Source organism: Haliotis asinina, chromosome 9, assembly GCF_037392515.1.
Source record: "Haliotis asinina isolate JCU_RB_2024 chromosome 9, JCU_Hal_asi_v2, whole genome shotgun sequence".
Classification (NCBI taxonomy): domain Eukaryota; kingdom Metazoa; phylum Mollusca; class Gastropoda; order Lepetellida; family Haliotidae; genus Haliotis; species Haliotis asinina.
The window spans coordinates 61,648,149-61,668,594 of NC_090288.1; the positions used below are offsets into that span (position 1 = coordinate 61,648,149).

At 42.6% G+C, this 20,446-nt stretch overlaps 2 protein-coding genes across 2 annotated transcripts; one reads left to right on the top strand and one right to left on the bottom strand.

Moving 5' to 3' along the window:
* Positions 1–1,503: 1,503 nt before the first annotated feature.
* Positions 1,504–11,060, top strand: LOC137296595 (multiple epidermal growth factor-like domains protein 10). Its single transcript, XM_067828407.1, has 11 exons — positions 1,504–1,748; positions 3,049–3,504; positions 4,026–4,163; positions 4,478–4,609; positions 4,980–5,114; positions 5,972–6,106; positions 6,254–6,391; positions 7,303–7,440; positions 7,947–8,033; positions 8,899–8,971; positions 9,797–11,060. Exons 1-11 carry the CDS (start codon positions 1,673–1,675, stop codon positions 9,960–9,962), a joined length of 1,674 nt encoding a protein of 557 aa, XP_067684508.1. The 5' UTR covers positions 1,504–1,672; the 3' UTR covers positions 9,963–11,060.
* Positions 11,061–11,485: 425 nt separating this feature from the next.
* LOC137296884 (isatin hydrolase-like) lies at positions 11,486–14,087 on the bottom strand. The gene is made up of 2 exons (XM_067828769.1): positions 13,921–14,087; positions 11,486–12,901 (listed from the first exon to the last, which is right to left on the bottom strand). The coding sequence occupies exons 1-2, from the start codon at positions 14,085–14,087 to the stop codon at positions 12,238–12,240; spliced, it is 831 nt and encodes a 276-aa protein (XP_067684870.1). The 3' UTR covers positions 11,486–12,237.
* Positions 14,088–20,446: the final 6,359 nt, after the last annotated feature.

Below are 20,446 nucleotides of genomic sequence, written 5' to 3' on the forward strand. Positions count from 1 at the left end.
CTCACTAATACGTTAAGTTTCCCCAGCAGGGCTCGATGTGAGGGCAGGGAGACAGGTGCTCGGGGGCGCAACAGTGCAGTGGTAAGGTGTCTGCATATCACGCTGAAGACCTGGGTTCGATCTTTGGTGAAGGACCATTGGTTCGGGTCCAGTGGTGGGCACTTTGCGTAGTATCCTTGGACCCAGCTGTAAAATGGGTACACGTGAGGATGTGCTGGCAGTGCGAGTGTTTATTTCATAGCGTCTAGCAGGCAGCATGGTTTTATGATCCCCGGGAGTTGAATGATAGTGTCCTATGACCGGGACCAGGGATAGCAATGTACGTAGCACCGTGAGCAAGCAGCGTGAAAAGCTATGAGCCGACTATTTCTGTTACTATTAGTACTACACTTGCCGAGAGTGCAAGGGTAATGGGCGCGCGCGCGCGCGCGTGTGTGTGTGTCTGTCTGTGTCTGTGTGTGTGTGTGTGTATGTGTCTGTCTGTCTTTGTCAGTGTGTCTGCGTCCGTGTGTACGTTCCTGTAAACTCACCCACTGGCGCAACTATGCCTGTTAACAATATAGTATCTAAACATCCGTTTGCGTGGTTACGTGATTGATGACAACACCCGTCATAGGAGTTGCATATGTCTGCCAGTAGAAACATACGGCATGTATCAGAAGGTATTTAACGCTAAGTCGTGCTCGCGTGCGGCACATGATACAGGAAAACTGGTTTATGTTCGAAAAATCAATATATTCAATTATGTATTACTTCTTCCGATATTGTGGCACTAATCAAGAAGTCCAGCGATAAGATCTGAAATTATTGCACGTCTTGGCAGTTTAATAAGTCCAGGGGTCAAGTTTGGTGACTTGGTATATTTAATATCATGATAACTGTGAGTGAGGACTTGTCTACAGAGGTCTATTTGGGGGATAACGCCCGACACAATCTGCTTTGAATTATCACAGATCCCCGCAACGATTTCAGTGGGAACCAGCTGGTGATGACTAGTATATATATTTAAAGTAGAAATAGCTCCACTGCACACACCACAAAAATCTTGCCTCAATATTTGAAATATGTCGTTTAAATTCTACACGATTTAAACGTCTCAATTTGAAAGTGTGCAAAATATAAAGTTAAATATATTTGATTTACCACGAATATGTGTCCTCTACCTGAAATTATTGCCAGTTCAAGTTATCTAAAACAGCAAATCACGAGAACTAATGTTCTACAAAGGCGTACGCCTGTTTTCAGGTATTTACTACCTAGTGCAGTTAACAGTAAAACCTGTGAAAAACGTGATCGGAAACACTACTTGACATAACGCATTAGTAAGCATCACAAAGGAAACAATACTAGGTCCTGAGAAACATATCAGTACTTACGATTCAAGTAGACCAGCCAGACACTATGCCGTACGTATTGTACTGGACGTCGCCTGCTGACCGTCCTTCCGAACACGGCCCCCAGTACCCGAGTCCAGATCGGCGACACAAGTACTGAGAGCCAGTTGAAACACTCCAGTATACGTGCAACGTTTCACTCACGTGTGTAGACGATGCTATCACGTGGAAGTCAAGCTTTCATTTGACCTTCTGGCACACAGAACAGTCGATTGTTCATGCATTATTGAAAACTAGTCTCAACTATCAGCTGTACTGTTGTCAAACGCCGTGGGAACATGTCGTCGATGTGTGTGTCGTTGGTGGCTGCATATGTCGTTGTAACTAGCTTTGTTTGGCTGCACGTGCATGCAGGTGAGTTTACTACCGTCACATATCAATAACGACGCATACGATGTGGCAGAAACCACGGGTAGCCTTCAGAATACGTACTGTGAGTATCTGAAATCAAGATGTCAGATTGAAAACAAGAGAGAATCATCAACTGTGTTCAATGTTCTGTAGATGGTGTTCCTGCTTTTACTCTTTTCAAACATCATTTACTCATTTTCATACACGTTGTTGTTTGTACTGGACACTATCCTGGCCATGGCTGAGTCAGAAACTCTGGTGGCATCATGACTTTGATTAGGAATACGACTAGAAGAGAAGAAAGCGTCCCCTGATGACCCCATACCGTTAGTCGTCTCTTATGGCAAGCGTTAGAGGCAGGAGATCAATCTTAACCCTTGTCTTCACTCGGATATGCGTCTACGTATTGCTTTTAGGGTACGTTGGTGTATAATAGAGACTGGTTAAGGCCAGGCACTGATGCTTTTTGTAACCCATACATCATCTGTCTGGATAATGAATGTTTCATATGGTAGGTAACATACAGATGCTTGACAGAGAAAGAGAAGGAATATTAGTCGAATGTCATATCGCATTACGTATCTGAAATCATAAATAGATATTACTTTCTATTTTATATGTGATATTACCGATACGAAACAAATGAATATGTTTGTAAACACTGTGTACCATTCGTTATAGTAATGAAATATAGTTGTGATTCCCTGTAGTGTTTTCAGAAACCCCGTGTGAAACTCTCCCTTGTTGCAATGTTGTATTATGATCTGCAGCCATGTGTATTTGCACTATTACAAACGCATTTGGGAAACCTCTTCCTGTCAGGGGACGGTGGGGATAGCCTAGAGCGTTCGCTCACCATCCGAATTCGATTTTCCAAAAGAGGGTATTACGTGTGAAGTCCCCCCCCCCCCTCCCCCCCCAACCAGGTTTGGCTACCCTGCTCTTTGTAAAACGTAGCATGTAAATACCCTCAAAGCCAGAATGTTGAATCAACCACTCGCACCGCACGTGCACGCACGCACACACACACACACACACACACACACACACACACAACCCACCATTATACATACTTAGGAAAACGTTAAGTAATAATATGTGTGTGATGATACGCATGATATGGTCATTTAAGAAATATCAGAAGTATTAGGGTAACCGATTTCCTCAGAACCATTTCAAGCTGATGGCGATGGTACAAATGGTGAGCCCTACGACATGACCGTACGTCACGTGTTATAAGTCAGAGGTGTAGGCGGACATATTTCAGCCTGTTTCTCACATACTCTGAACGTCTGAGTTTCAGCTCGCCTAGTTACTACAGAGACGGACGGGAAGGCCAAATTTGTTCTCGGCAACGATTTCGGCGTCCCCGTCGGTGGTCACTCGTCCTTGACCTTCCAAGTGAAGTCGTGCGGCAACGTGTACATCCTGTTGACTGAGAAGATCAAGGTGGCACCTACAGAAGGAAATTATTATTTCATTTCACTGGGTGTCACCAAGTCGCACCGAATCTCCGGCATCATCGAGGGCTGCTATTCCTGCAACACGTTCCGGAACTACAAGCTGATGACGGTGCTGAACTGCACAGAATACAGGGCATTTTGGGTCGCCTGGGATGGCCAGGGGTCAGTCAGCATTGGGAGGGAAGGGGACCTGAGGACAAAACCCTTCCTGCAGTTTAAAGGAAAGAAAAAGTATCCGATCAACTTTTTCCAGGTCACGTCGTATAACTTTACCGCAGAGTTCAGGTTCCACCTTCGTAAGTATCACCAGTTCCTAAGCATGCTCTTCAGCGTTGGGTCAAAACCACATTCGTATAATTTCAACTTCTCAGTAGCCGTCAGTATATCTTTAGTACAGAGTCAGTTCCACCTAGGTATGTTTCCAACCTCTCATCACTTAAAGCATAATACAGTAATCTCTTAGCGTCTAGGTGTGTTCCACCTAGCTATGTTTTCAACCTCTCATCACTTATACAATTAAAGCATAATACAGTAATCTCTTAGCGCTAAGAGAGCATCGAAAATCTAGGCCATTAGCAGCCATTTAAGCTTGAGGGTTGCGATTTGCATATCATACACAAAGTGGACAGCGGAAATTCAAAACTGGGAAATATGTGTTTCCTGGGGAATCACTTTCGCTCCGATTTTATCCCACATTCCCGTATGTGGAATAAGGGAGAACTATTCGAGGGAGTCATGTACACAGGCGGAATTAGAAAAGACAGCTATTTAGGGGCATTAAAAGGTATACAGTTTTGTTACCTATTTTCTTTTGCAGCCTGCGATGAAGGCACGTACGGCGAAAACTGCACGGATGTGTGTGGTCACTGCAGGTTCGGCCTTGCGTGCGACCAGGATAGCGGAGTGTGCCCACACGGATGTCACAGTGGCTGGACCGGACCTCTCTGTGCTGAGGGTAAGACGGTAGGGAATCGAACCCAAGACGAGCGAGGCCTTTAATCAAAAAACTATTTCTGTCGCTCGAGTTGATATGAATATATACACTACGCCAATATAAATATTTCACGTGACAGGCCGGGTGTCACGTACATTTACGTGTGTTAGTTAGTTGGTTGGTTAGTTCTCAAGGATGTTAGAACCAGTATTAACCAGCTAACTCACTGACTCACTGACTCACTGACTCACTAAGACAAATAAACAACCCAAAAAACCTACCTTAGGTTAATAACTGTATTACATGTGACGGAGAGTTATCTCCCTCCGTTACAGAGTGCGGCAACAACACATACGGGTCTGAATGTACTCCCTGTGGACGATGTCGTGAAACATGTGACGGTGACACAGGACGCTGCCCCAATAGTATATGTCAGCCTGGCTGGGTCGGCGAAAGGTGTGACAGAGGTAAGGGGAGTATAGCAGGATAGAGTATACTGTCGCACCAGTCCACAGAGTGCCATATATGATTTAGGTCTAACGGTAATGACTCCATGTGGTACCGACTGACAGAGCATTGGCAGGAGCAACAGAGTTAGGATAGCTTCGGAACAGGTTACAAATTCAGAAGTAGACGGATTATCAGGGCGAGTCATTTTACATGTGCCACTGTACTGAACTAGCAATTTTGAAGTTATTTCCATCCCTGTGTTCTAGAAATCCCCTTAAGTGATGGCAGTTTGGATGTATGTGCCACATTGGATGTAGATTTACAGAAATGTGGACACGTGTTTTGTATTTCTACCGTGGATGACAACGATGCAGCGTGTTGTTCCAGAGTGCTTTCAAGGGACGTATGGCCCGTACTGTACGCCTTGCGGTCAATGTCAGGAGGGGGACACCTGCGATGTCGGGACTGGACACTGTCCAAACAGGTGCCAGGACAGGTGGATGGGAGTGAGGTGTGACATACGTAAGTGTGGACCAAGACAAACGGCTATGTGAAAAATGACCCCTTATTGGTCAGCAAAAGAGAAACATCTTGGCGGGGTGATGTTTATTGCACTTACCTGTCTACATTGTACTTACCTGTCTGTGACGCCTTGGACAATCTCTCCTATTAGTACATGGTCACACCAGATCATTAATAATGAGTAATGTGTAAACATGAGGCTTACAATCAAATGGCAATTCAACAGCAGAATGTTTCAGGACCTGGGACTTATAGACACGCTCTCACGAATGTCCAACATAATGTCACCATTGAATGTCATGAAACAAGACTGACTCCGGTCTTGACTTAAGCACTGTGTTGAGAGCTGGAATATGGGTTTTCATAAAAGTATTAAGTAAATTTAAATCCAGTCGGATCAAAAAACCTTTTACCTGCCTTGTATGGCTACAGCCAACCTTTTAGATTGACTGGGTGAATATGGTTTGACGCCTATTTAGTTACTGTAACATCCCAGCAATATCACGTCGGGGAATACCAGCACTGTGCTGCTTATATTGCGCCCATGAGGGATTACTTACAACGGAATTAGTGTGATAGAGGACGCTGTAACTACCAGGTCGTCCCTCCGTCCCAAGCCAGTTCTGAAACAAGAAGGACCAAACCCGCCATGCTCATGTGCACATCAAGGCAGATAACTCTGTTCTACCATAAAATATATCAGGAAACTTCAGCTTTCCGCTGTTGACTGCTGTTTACACCTGGACACTAAAGCTCTTGATATGGGTAATGCCAGCAGTCGAACCTGTTGCTGCTACTGGTTGTATGGGAGACTGCTGTTACACCACCGTCTGAACCCTGAACACTTTCTCCCACAGAATGCCCCCCGAACACTCATGGGTACAACTGTACGAGGTGCGGCCACTGCCGGGGTGAAGAAGATTGTGACCCACATACTGGACAGTGCCCTTCTGGATGTGACCCTGGATGGTCTGGTCCTCTGTGTATCACAAGTCAGTACTTTTAACTTTAATGGTAAATGCATTAACCGAGACATTTCTATGAAGCAATTATAGCGAGTGGAACATGTTTGTGTTTGTCAAAATACATCCTGTATACATGATGGTATATAATGTTGCTACATGAACTGTCTGTTCCAGAATGCAAGTCACAAACGTATGGCCACAACTGTGGCCTCAAGTGTGGCCACTGTCTTGGGGAAGGCCCATGCGACCATGTGACCGGTGATTGTTCGTCAGCATGTGAGGAGGGATGGTTGGGATCCAGATGCAATTTGAGTAAGCCTTTTAATAGTTTGTTTGATGGATAACGCCACAGTTTTCCAGCTGACTGTGGTCTGTAGGCAATCGACTCTGTAACGGACAATTCAGTGATTGATACCAAGAGCATCGATCTACGCCACAGTGATGCGGCAACATGCATACACTGCAAACCTGTCATGCCTGCGAGTAGCTTCTCACAACAACGATACTCTCCTATCATGTTGTTTACAGCAATATTCCAGCTATATTGCGCCCCCCTGTAATTTATCGAGTCTGGACCAGACCATCCAGTAACCAGCAGCATGGGCACATGGGTGGATGAGCCCGATACTAAACCAAATCTATGTTACTATCATCCAGGGATGAATGTAATGTTTTCATGGTGGTAAAATATTTACTCGAAATCCGACCGTGATATGCACCTGCAATTACATGTGGCGTAACCGTCACAGCCTTCACACGTCAGGGCAAAACAAGAATTCGATTTCCATCGTCTTTATCCTGGATACACACCTCAGTCTAAGTCGTCCTACTTATCATACCGGGTACATCCTATGTACCTTATTGTTGTAATACCCGACATCAATCGAGTGGCAAAGTCAAGGCTGAACTGCATGGTGCGTTTACCTGTAATTTGCTGACTCCGACGCTGACTGCATTCTTGTGTACTGAAGTATGGACCGGGCTGTTACAACACCCGCTGTACATGCACAGTCATCTACATAACGGTGTGCCCGGACGCGGTGGGGTAGAGTAGGGCTTAAGGCCTTCGCACGGATGCAATTTCCGACATGGGTATAATGTGTGAAGCTCGTTTCCTGTGTCCTCCGCCATGTTGTTGCTGGAATGTTGCTAACAGCGGAGTTAAACACTCACACACTCACACACTCACACACTCACACACTCACACACTCAATATGAACCAGGTTGCCCCGGCCTCACCTACGGACAAGACTGCCAGTACAGGTGCGGCCACTGTGCCAAGGGGTCCAAGTGTCACCCAGCTACTGGCGCATGCGCAGATGGTTGTGAAGAGGGATGGCAAGGTCATGACTGTATTCGACGTAAGTATACTCATTTGATGTATGTATGTACATCCTCCGACTTGTCCTTATACACTGCAGGTGAAGAAAGGTACTTGTTTTGCATGCGGTCTTTTATTAGTTCTTCTATTAGCCCGAAAGGGACCACATCAATTTCACACATTGCTCATTTTTTTCTGCCATTATTTGAAGCTTGTAACGTCAACGTCATATTTACTTCATTTCATATGACGGGATTGGGACGTTCCACGTCCTTATGTACGACTGATAATGCTTGTCCTGCTAACAGGAACTGAAGGACCAATTGTTGTGTAGTGTGCCGGTTTCGAGCCGACATTCTGAGTTAAAGCCGAGTCAGTTTTCGGGCACAGCTCTTGCTGTTTGTTTCAAAATGTAATTATTGGGACATGAGATGTTCTAAAGAGTATGTTTGGGAATACCATGGAAACCAGCTTTCGACGGGACAAACGTGAAAGACACTGGCCGCATGTTCATCGCTGACAATCTTGGTTCAATTTCTATTTCAGCCGATCTACCCAACCCAATAAGGATTTCGACAGAGAATTCCCCAGCGGCTGTGGATCAGCAGTACGTCACTGGATCAGTCCGAGCCGGTACGTGCCAGAAACAATGACAACAACATATCGCTGTCACATACATAAGCATACTAAACAACCAGTGTGCACGATATTTGATTTATGTGCATTGCGGACCGGGACGGACACGGCTTTTTGAGAATAGGAGGTTTGCACACTTCATTTTCAATGTCATGTAATAAAATCTCAGGATAGAAGAAGGGGTCTGCACCCTGATGCCTCCCAACCCCCTCTGTATCCGCCTATGCGAACAAAGGAATGTGTAACTGAATTACAAAAACAAATGTTAGGAAGACTCAGGGAAAACACCACAAATAAGGTCCAGAACACAGCACGTATACCAGTATTCAAAATAATACCGTCGGATTAGCTTGATTTGTTTAAGTTATGTTATGTTATCACGCACGAGTGTCTACCATTCTTGCCTTGACGGCTAGATGAAGGTGACCGTGAAGATCCGGGTTAGAATTGGTCTTCAAAGACCCTTGCTTGTCGTAAGAGGCGACTTATTATAACAGGACCAGGTGGTCAGGCTCACTGCGTCGGTTTTTGCATGCCACCCGGTTTCATTGGGGTGGATCGATGCTCCTTGATTGTCTCGTCCAGAATTGATCATTCACAGAAAACCTTCACACATCTGTCTACGGCTTTAAACAAAGGTTTCGCTCATTTGGCAGACATGGTTATTATGTAGGTGAGCATATGTTGGTCACATAAGACTAGACTAGTTTAAAAACATACTATGATCTTGGTCAGATATCATTATGTTTTGTATGGGCTGTTCTATTTGAATATGTCCATATTTGTTACTGCTTACAAATAATCAATATCAATAATACATTGATATTCAATGTAATGCATTTTCACTTACTGTATCTTCCAGACACAATAGCTGCAATAATCCTAGGAATATGCATCGCCTTGTTGATGGGGGTGATCTTCACCCTCCTGTGGAGGTACGTATGCGACCCCTGCTGTGTGTACCGTTACGTATCATCTGTGTCATGTGGGTTAGGCTAAACAATAAACAATACAACTGAATGTATCTGGTATAAAGGAGTAGGTTTCCCACAGGTAATGCTTGCTGCATGTTGATACCGTTTGCCACCAGACATTTATTCGACCACTTAATATGTATTTAAACTGAGTTTGATTCCCCACATGGGTACAACGTGTGAAGCCCATTTCCAGGGTTCCCCGCTGTTGTATTTTTGGAATTTTGCTAAAAGCAGAGAAAACTAAACTAAACTCACTCACTTAGAAAAGCATCGCTTTGGGATTTGCCCTCCCAGGAAATACTGATGTGATAACTGCTATACTGTTGAAACTGCGTTAAACCAAACTCACACTCTCTCAGGGTTACATTTTGTGTGTACGTAATACACATAGCAACTTGTGTGAGTCACATTTGTCTGTAATTTACACCAAGGGATGCTTTTCACTAACATACTAATGATGTTTCTGGAAGTATACAATAGTATCGATACAGTAGTATACGATTTTCTTTTAAGAAACTATTACTGAATGCTCTCGTCATCCTGGCGTGACTGGCACCTGTTATTACTGACATGTCCAAATGCACACTAGTAAGAGGGATGATGTACCACCAACAGTCCTAACGTTTCTAGTCACGTCGAAGTCTGAGTTCGATTCTCCAGATTAGTACCATGTGTAAAGCCGATGGACTTTTTAATCGTAAGAAGGCGTAAAACATATTCATTTAATTAGCGTATGAACTATGTTTTAATGGCCCAAACTAAACATGGTGCGATTTTGTTTAGGCGTGCTGTGAACCGCCATGAAAGCAAATACCGAGCCAACTACAGCAACGACAACGACGGCAAGCCTGTCCACCTCCACATCCCTGCCAGCCACGGAGACACGACATCTAATGCTTTCACTAACGCTGGATACTTAAATATTTCAGACACCACCGCGCAGATGTAGTAGTGGCCATTGTGTGGACAGTGTACATCTTTCACTGTCTCCTTAGCACCATATAAAGGCTACTAACCATTGCCATAGTCATAGGACCTCTGTACTAAACACCACTGTACCATTCCGACTGTACAAAAACGATGTATTGTCAAACACTAAATATTCATCAACCATTCGAAAATTAAAGATAAAACTTGATGCATGACAGCTTCTTGTGTACTGCTTAGACCGACGTTTCGGTGGAGATTCTTAGACCATTATCATGCTAAATGTCACGTTTAGCTTGATAACGATGTAAGAATCTATATTCAAACAAGAAGTTGTCATCCATAAAGTTGCATGTTTCATTTTCGAGTCACCAACTTCTAGAATGCCGATCAAACAACCATGCTATTTGGTTGCTCCGTGTTTAAGCCGGTGTCATTATCTTAGCCTTTGATAAGGGGCGATGGGATAGCTTAGTAGTTTGTTCGTCATACCATTGACTTGGGTTCGATTCCCCATCGGGGGCCATGGATACAATGTTTGAAGCCGTTTTATTATCCCCGCTAATATCGCTAGAATATATTAAGGTGTAAACAAACTCCCTCCCTCACTAACATGATCATTAGTCTATCAACACCATATCACATATATGAAACCATGATCTCACTTGTATTCATAAGCTTATCGGTTCAAAACGCTGCTCTATATATGTATAAGTATACTTTAAGGTACGAGGTAGCACGAACTGACATTTCATATTTTCTCTTTCTTTCAAAATGCTGTGGACTGAGCTGGAATTCAGTGTTTCATCTTTATTTCAGTGTTCCTCTTATATATTGATAGTAAGAAAACCTAAAACAACACCCAAAATCCCTAAATTTAAATGTTAAACGAGAAACAGATTCAGTTCAAATACAACAGGGTTTGTCCTGTTACATAGCATTATCATTTACATGATTCCAGTTACTGTAAACGTTAACGCTGGGTATTGAATTTGATATGGTATAAAAGCGGCGAAAAGACATACGCACGTCCTTGCATATTCTTTCATGATGGACTACACTCAGTTTGTGTGAATATGTACCGTGTCATAATTTGTAATACACATAATCTGAGCAGTAATGTGTCTTTGTAGTATTGTTTCGCACATGTTCAAAAAAGAGGCACCTGGCTCAGGTCAGCAATAGTGGAGACCCATCCTGAAGGATGAAAGGTGTGAGTTAGCCAATGGTTTCCGGACATTATATATTGAAACTCTCTGGGAAGCTATATCTTCAGTATAACGGCCAATTAAGCTTTGTGGTATTCCGAAAACTTGCCTTCAATCGGGCTTTTCAGTTTACATTTGCTTATCTTAAAGAAGGGATATCTGGCGATATATTATATACCACGTTGTAAAGAAACAGTTTGTCAATGTTAGCATATCGAACATGGTACCATGCATATAAAGTACGGGCGCAATAGCAGAGTAATAATAGTAATAATAGCAATAATTAGTAATAATAGATTATTTTTCAATGTTCAAAAACAAAGTCATGTCAATTGTATTGTTTATTCGTATATATTAACCTTAATGGTCCTTCTGAGGAGCTTTGAAGGTTCTGGTTTATACATAAGCTCGCATTAACTGTGCCAAAAAAGCCGAACACTACCGTTAATCTACTATCTAACACAAACATCTCATATGAGTACTGGACAAAACAAAACAGTGAGTATAAAGTAGTTACAGTAGTAACCCATGCGAATGGCCAGTGATTCTAGATATTACACCTGTAGTCTGCCTGGCTCAAATGTGGGTCAGTTGCAAACCAACTCGAAAACGAATAAACGTGTAATACTCAATGAAGCGCTATTATATAGTAGTCGTTATCAAAACAATTGACCAGCTTTTTGCAGAATTTGTTAAAATGTTATTTAACAAACCATTATCAACATTTTTGACATAGTCCACTATTTGTTACGAGGGAGGAATGAAAAGAGAGGAACAGCCAGGTGTACGTTTGGCACGTGCACATGTGCCGACAAAGTTATTAAGTCATTTACCTGTGCTGTGCTGTCTCCATCCTTTCTCGCACACCTGGCTGTTCCTTTCTGTCACCCCTCCCTCGCAACTAGTAGCGAGCTGTGTCATAATTTCAATGATAGAATTTTAGACATGTTTTGATTATGATCAGCGTTTCAATGACTATTAAACTTTTATTAGTTTTCGACAGCAATTCACCGTTCCTCTTTCAAGCCAAACGGGCGATAGCTTACCATGTAAGGGTGAGCGGTGTTGGATAATTGCAAGTCAGTCTGACTATAACAATGCTTTTAAGGAGAAAATTAATGCCAACAGCAACACAGAACACCTGGCTACAGACGCACTCGACATAGGAACAGCGAACAGTCTGACTGGTGTTCCGCTGCCATTCTCCAGCTTCAAGGCGCCAATGTATACCTTCGTTCCCGTTGCTGGCATACTGTTTAGATTTGCTACATTCTCCAGGATTATGATCCCATGATCACACAGCAACATCACATGCGTCTCGAACAAACTGGATTGACCGTAGTCAGGAGATGGAGTATCACCCCCAACCGCGTGCACTTTCCGGTTGCTCGTCAGCCATTTTGTCGCATTGAGACTTACACCAGGATAGTGGAAAGTGGAAGGATTCATGACATCATCGGTATTAAAGATCAGCTTTCTATCGGGCCAAAACTTATCCCAGCCAAAGTTGAAAAGTACGATAGCTCCGTCTGGAATTGTACCATGTTCTTCCTCCCAATCTCTGAAAGTCTGTTCGGTGGCCTGGAAATCACGATTGGCTTCTGACTGTTTTCTGACGTCGATGACGACCCCGGGTCCTGACAGCCGATTCATGTCCAGCTCGTGCATACGTTTCCCGTCTGGACAAAAGTGTCTTGGAGCATCCATGTGAGTCCCACTGTGCTCAGCTGTCTGGAAGGCATTGGCTTCCGCTCTGTACAACACCAACATCACCGTTACAATCACAGATATTTTGCTTCTCCTATCCGCTATCCTATTCTATGTTGTGCCGTTTGTTCATTGTTTTATGTCGGACTATTTTTATGAGGTTGTTGCAGATGGTCGCGTCTTGATCACGCAAACCATAGGGTAAATACCAGAAACTAGGGTACTGTTTGAAGTAAGGCTACAGTGAATGTTCTACGCATCTATCTACGCAGCTGGCATACGACGACATGCATCAACCTATCCAGCGAGTCTGACAGCAGAGTTCCACAAATCGGCTCTGTCGACAAGAATGGTTTGTTGAAAATCATAACATGGATCTTCCCGGGAAAAACGTTTAAAGTCAGAAAATGCTGTTGTGAAGTAAAGGTACTTTAAGTGTTGGTAACGTAACCAATAACGTCATTTGATGCGCAACTGTAGAACTGTATGGGTGGAAGTAATGCTATCATAAAGGCAAACTGACACTTTTTAAAGTTAAACCGTATTACCTGTAAAGCAGGTCCTTTTGAGTATAGTAATATCAATGAAGGCACTATTTATACAGAAAACTGATTCATAAATTCCACGAACCACTTTCTTCAGAATCCCCTCCATTGTTCTTTTAAACAAGGCAATAAGACACGACATTTTGAAAAGACAAGACCTGCTCTAAAGGTAGTTGAAGGAGGTGTTAAACTCACTCACTCACTCACTCACTCACTCACTCACTCACTCACTCACTCACCCAAACCCATTACTCACCCCACCCACTACTTATATATATCAGCCCGTAAAGATCCGGGGTAGAACACGTCTTCTAAAACCCAAGCTTGCTACAAAAGGCGACTATGCTTGTCGCAAGAGGCGACTAACGAGATCGGGTGGTCAGGGTCGCTGACTTGGTTGACACATGTCATCGCTTCACTGGAGCGTTTTGATCAGACTTGATTATTTACAGACCGCCGCCATGTAGCGGGAATATTGCTGAGTGCGGCGTAAATCTAAACTCACTCACTCATTACTTACATATATCCGGTAGTGCCCGTTAAACGGAATACGTTGGAAAAGTTAAACGGTGGGTTCCCCGGCCAGTAGATCGTCTTCTTCCCAAATGTGTGAGTGAGATCCACGATTTCATCTTGCGCCAAACTGAGGCATAGACACGTGCTGACGAGTAGGCAGAGGGCGTGCATGTTTACAAGGAATGTCTGCAACGACAGAAGGATATACAGTTATATATACATCCTTTTGATAAACAGCATGAACGAGTAAATATTTAGATGTTTGTTTAGAAGTGTGACTGCTCAGGAACATTAATGCTGTTTTTCGGTGAATTTTTCAATGACAATTGGCAAGAGTCAGACAAACGTGAGATCCGCTGTTATCAAGAGCTGGGGGCGGGGGGCGAGGCTGTTATCAGAGACAATACACGGACTGTTTGCTGAAGATATCTAAAGGGACAAGCTGGACATTGGTATGGGGTATAAATCTGAAAATGGCATCACCTGCGTTGTTTCTTGTGATTGGGACACGAGAGTTTTGGGTGCAGAGAGTGAAACAAGACCATGGCATTTTTGTATTGTTTGAAGGGTTACTTTTCCTTCAGAAAATGCGAAAACAAATTAAAACTTGTGTCGTTTGTGAAACCCAATTCAGGGAATATATGATACAAACATCAGTGAAGATTCTGTAGCTGATCAAATGAAATAATGAAACCACATTGCAGCGTTACCGAACAGGTAACACACTCCAGACAGGCCGAGAACACACAATCGAAGGTAACTGCACTCTGTGAAAACCCATGCTTGTGTACTTGCATATCTCAGGAATCGATTCGATTCTTCTCCTGGCTGGATGATGTACCACTCCAGACCAGTCGGGCACATGCCCTCTCTAACTGGACCATTACTCTAACAGTACGCCATTTGTCTTCGCTCATTTCTAGCGTCAACACGTATCTCTCAAGTCAAGTCCACCATATGCCATCTTTGATAAACAACCTGCCTACTCCCTTGACGATAAAGCATCAGCTTTAAAGTAGACTATTTCTGGTTAACTGACCAGCAATCTTTGTACACAACTCTAGCTGTTACACAAATGCCTGCTATACTGCCGAGCATCCAGGCAACGCCTTCAGACGAGTCCAGAAAGTGCAATATGAAGTTGCCTTACTGTCAATATGTTTATAGTGCGCAAAAAGTAAACGATACGACTTATCCTTTAGTTACCACATGCGATAACATTTCCAAACACAACATACAATCACTTCCAAACTAAAAACAGCATGACGTCAACATACTTCATTCACCATAGCTGGGACCCTCTTAACACTGCCCGTCATATACAACATAAATATATACACAATAAATGGTAGACTCATGACATCGTTATATATTCCAAAAATACATAGAAGTTGTTGAGCTGACCACACTGCATAGTGGGGTCAGATATTGTATGTTGTTTAACTATGTCTAGACACTGTACGTTGTTTAACTATGTCTATACACTGTATGTGGTTTAACTATGTCTAGATGTTATATGTTGTTTAACTATGTCTATACACTGTATGTTGTTTAAACTATGTCTAGACACTGTATGTTGTTTAACTGTGTCTAAACACTGTATTTTGTTCAACTATGTCTATATATTGTATGTTGTTGAACTATGTCTAGATATTGCATGTTGGTTGACTATGTCTAGACACAGTATGTTGTTTAACTATGTCTAGATACTGTTTGTTGTTTAACTATGTCTAGACACGTGCACTGCATGTTGTTTAACTATGTTTAGATATTGTATGTTGTTTAACTATCTCTAGACACTGTATGTTGTTTAACTATGTCTAGACACTGTGTGTTGTTTAACTATGTGTAGACACTGTACGTTGTTTAACTATGTCTAATATTGTATGTTGTTAAACTGTGTCTACACACTGTATGTTGTTTAACTATGTCTAGACACTGTAATGAACCATACAAATCTCCTTTCAGAAACCGTATAGGCTGTGGCTGTTTGAAAAGTTCAGTCAAATATCAAATCAGATAAGATAAGTTTCATGAAGACATTTCTAAGCATGTGCACATCCACAGAGATTCGAACACGCCCAGTGTGTCATGCCTAATACACCGAAAATCACACAACTTCGGATTTATGTTTTCAAAGTGACATGGTATCCAGTACCCATGGCTATAAATTCCATCTATTTTCTTGCTATTAATTAAAACACAAGCATGCATGGAAAAGAAAGACGCACATATTGTAAAAGTATTTACCTTGACGTGCTTCCTTGGGTTTACTCAACGTTAAAACCTGTCAGTTAGTTTGAGTATCTGATTGGAAAACGGTGCATGTGTATTCCGTATGTATTCCTCCTGGTAGTGGCAGCTGGTGTTGGCCAGACCTATACCTCCCGCCCTGACCCATCAACTTGTATCTCTTCTGTGGTCAGCTAGTTCGCCGGGAAGCCCTTTGTCAAAAGTAGCCGGACCTGCCCGGGCAGTCTGACGTTTGCAGCGGGTTCGTTATTCGGTTTATGCTCATCAATTCCTAGACTAGCAACTGGTCTCTAAACATATACTGAACATCATTGAAAACGCACCACCCCTAAAATTGTGGATTTCTAAGAGCAGAAGTGAGCAATCTATGTAAATTTTACATATTTGTGTAGACCAATGTTTGATAAAGAAAAGAAGCAAAAAACAATCAAGCAAAACAGTGAAGATTTAATGCAGCTGACAATGAAATAAAGATGGGGTCAAAATGGAAAATCAGTAGCGTGTATGACCCCCGTTAGCAGCAACACAAGCTGTGCAACGTCTCCTCATTGAACGGATAAGTCTCTGAATAAAGTCCTGAGGCACTGCATTCCACTCTTGCTGCAAGGCATTGTCGAGTTCCCCAAGGTTGTTGATCTGCGGACGACGTGCGAGGCGTTGGCCGATGTAATCCCACAAGTGTTCGATGGGTGACAAATCTGGTGACAATGCAGGCCAATGAATGAGAGGAATGTTGTTGTTAGCCAGATACTGTATCGAAACACGTGCAGTGTGGGCTCGTGCATTGTCATGTTGAAATGTGTGCAGATCTTGATGCTGGTGAAAGAAGGGAACGACGTTGTTCTGAAGAATGTTGTCACGGTAGTAAACGGCATTCACTCTGCCACGACAAACAATCAGTGCGGTTCTGTGGTGATAACTTATCCCCCCCCACACCATAATGCTGCCTCCACCCCACCGATCGGTTTGCACAACACAATCCTGATGATAACGTTCACCCCGTCGACGCCATACCCGTAGACGCCCGTCAGCATTTCGCAAGTGAAAACGCGACTCGTCGGAGAACACCACACCATGCCAACGTCGTAACAACCACACACGATGCTGTTCAGCCCATTGTCGGCGTTCACGGCGATGCCTGTCAGTCAGGATGGGTCCAACGTAAGGGCGTCGACAACGTAACCCTGCCGCACGGAGACGGCGTCGGACGGTGGAAGCGCTGATCAAACCACGTCGACCCTGGACAGCGTTGGCGGTTCTGGCAGCGGGCAAGGTTCGATCCCGAATATGGCGCCGTACAATGTCTCGATCTTGACGAGGGGTGGTAACACGTGCCTGACCTGGGCGTTGCCGGTCCCTGCTGGTTCCTGTTTGTTGGTATCTGTTAGCAAGCCTCAGAATGGTCGAATGATGACACCCAAATCGTCGTGCAATGTTTCTGCTTGAAGCGCCGACCTGCAACGTACCCAAGGCCTGTTCTCGTTCCTCTGGTGACAATCTTGGCATGGCGAAAAAACTTTACTTACGAAAGTACTGCGAAAATGAGAACGGTTTTGTGCCGAAGGTCATTTATACCCCTGAACAGCATGCTTTCTGCATGCAATTTGTGCCCTTCGTGTGTGATGTGCATGAATTTTGTTGTTTTCATGTGATGTGTTCGATGATGTGTTCGAACGATCCGTTTTTTACTGTAGAGCGTTATTTACGATCTAGTGTGTTATTATCAAAATTCCCACCATTAATTTTCCATTTCCAAAAGATTCCATTGCCTTATTTCAAAATTTACAGGTGGTGCGTTTTCAATGATGTTCAGTATATTTTGCAGGATAAAGGCTCATATTAAAATATTATATGTGTAATGAAAAGGGGCCCTGAGACTTTGTGAAAATCTATCAAATTTAGTATATAATCTAATCAGCCTGGGTTGATATTCAGGCATGGAATAATAATCGATAAATGCTTAAACAGATGCTCTCAACAGATTCTTTTTTCGTAAGTCATCTGTCAAATATTGAGTAACGTTCTAGCTCGTTCGTTATTCAAAGTCTGTACACATAGTATTAGCAGTGGCGTGGTTATGTTCACTGAAACCTATGTAATGAAAGACAGCAAGGGATGTTTAGCGCTCATGAATAACGAAAACTAATCATGCAGCACCAGGTTCGTTATTCCGTTTATATCCATGAAATCTATCAAATCTATAAGAAATGTAACATACCGTGTTTCCAGCGGGTCCGGGTTTCGTTATTTCGTTATAACGAATAAAGAACGAGGAGTTGGGATTTTGTACACGCTCTGCCCATCAGGTCTATCAGGTATTGAATAGTCATTATCCCCAAAACTATTCATTAATTCATCACTTCCGAATAGCTAGAAACTGACCAGAGCCGAGTATTGTGAACACATCCTTATCTACATTGATGGCACTAAGTACTTCATAGATGAATGTTTGTTCTGCGTAGGAGAAAGAGAGGATTTGCACATATGATATCGAAATCTACTTCCGGGAAAACATCGTCTACTGTCTAATTATTGATTGTGGTGACTCGATTTTCTCGAGTGAAAGGCAATAGTTTCAAGCCTGTTTAATGTAACCTCTGGTTTAACCCAGGGTGACCAAATGTGTTGTATCAACCTTTACAGAGAAACTAGTCATGAACATTAACGACGTAATTTCATTAAAACGTTCTGATGACTGTTAAATGTATTTGTTGAGTTTCTTACTCATTTTAACGATGATTGCTTGACAGTTTGAAAAGCATTCAGATAGTTGTGAAAAGACAGAAAAGGTATCGTTTATATAGACGTATGCATTTAAACAGAGTGCCCGACCTCCAAGACTGGAGACTGGAACCCAGGTAGATGAGGACCGCCATGTCTGGTGCTTTACAAAGATTGCATCAGTGTGGAACCTAGAGTTGCCGGAGTCAGCATGCAACTTGTATGTGAAGGAGGCCGGGTCATGTTTGGAAAAGTAGGACATCAGAGAGGGAAGTGTAAAAGTAAGACCGGCCATGAAGCGGTCTTGAAACTGATAGAATCGATCCATCAGTTATCCGAATTTAATCAGTCATTCCTTACTTTGTCGCAACTGTGAATGGAAATTTACCAATATTACAAGAAGTATTTATATTCTACTGCAGCAAGGCATCAGGCAAGAAAAAGGATGCATTCTACCTCACGCCACTGAAGTAAACGAAACCAGGAGAGTGTTTTTCCAGGGTTGCCATCGGCCACAATACGTTTAAAAGTACTGATCATGAGAAGACCCTGTGTGGAGCTATTGGTATACAGGCTGGGAAAACGAATGACTCACTACGAGCCACATCGGCAACTCACCCCTAACGTTCAGGTGTTTCAGAACAGCTTACTTGCGAGCAAACAGGTAACTTTTTCATATATCTTTGCACTTTAAGATGTTATGACTGACTGAAAATAACAAGTATTCAAACTTTTAAAAATGACGCATTTAGTCCAGTTTGTCAGTAGGCTTTAAAAAAATAGCTCTAAATACGGAACTGTACATTTTTAAAAGATGTTTATGCAGCATGATCAATAACCAATATTTATGTGTATTTTTCTGTACAATGTTGGAATCTGTGTGATAATAGAATTGTTTCCTAGTTTATAGTATTACATAATCAATTCATTTAGTTTAGGTCATCGCAGAGACGCCGTTCGTGTGTACAAGGAGTCGTCAGATGAGCAAAATGTGGCCGAGATGATTTTATTACTTCTGTATAAATGTTTTAGAAACGTGTTTTAAACTATTTTGTTTCTCTTTCATCAGCTACATGTACAAGCTAGATAACACAAGTAGAATAGTTAGTATAGTTTACAAAAGGTTCAACCCAGCACTTACATAACTATTAACTCAACAGCCAGGTTCAATTTAATGCCAAGCGCACTGCATTGTCTGCCTTTTTTTCCTATCTCTCCATTATGTAAGTCATGTTGCCCACAGTTAAACTTTCTTTGATCAAGAAGTGGTCAGATGATAGTGTTACAAGTCAGAGATCCAATACATTGTTCAGCAAATAGTTTGGCTTTTTGTGGACCGAGTGGCTGAGGACTTCACCTCTGCTTATATATATAAGGTCAGTTTCTGTTTTGTCTTCATATTTATGTATATTTAGATATGTCGGTGTATAGTTGTATAAGAATTAAATGCATTAAGTTAATGCATTGATAAGAGATATTTCTCTGCTGAACCAACAAATTAACTTGCAATTTATGGTGTGTTATTGAAATTTTTTACTTACCTTACCATAGGTCTA

Bases quoted from the DNA above. Each gene is read 5' to 3' on its own strand.
- LOC137296595 (XM_067828407.1), top strand. From the start codon at position 1,673: ATGTCGTCGATGTGTGTGTCGTTGGTGGCTGCATATGTCGTTGTAACT. The intron at 1,749-3,048 runs GTGAGTTTACTA...TCTGAGTTTCAG, and splicing joins TTGGCTGCACGTGCATGCAG to CTCGCCTAGTTACTACAGAG. The intron at 6,107-6,253 runs GTCAGTACTTTT...TGTCTGTTCCAG, and splicing joins TGGTCCTCTGTGTATCACAA to AATGCAAGTCACAAACGTAT.
- LOC137296884 (XM_067828769.1), bottom strand. From the start codon at position 14,087: ATGCACGCCCTCTGCCTACTCGTCAGCACGTGTCTATGCCTCAGTTTG. The intron at 12,902-13,920 runs GTAAGTAATGAG...GGTGTTGTACAG, and splicing joins ACGGGCACTACCGGATATAT to AGCGGAAGCCAATGCCTTCC.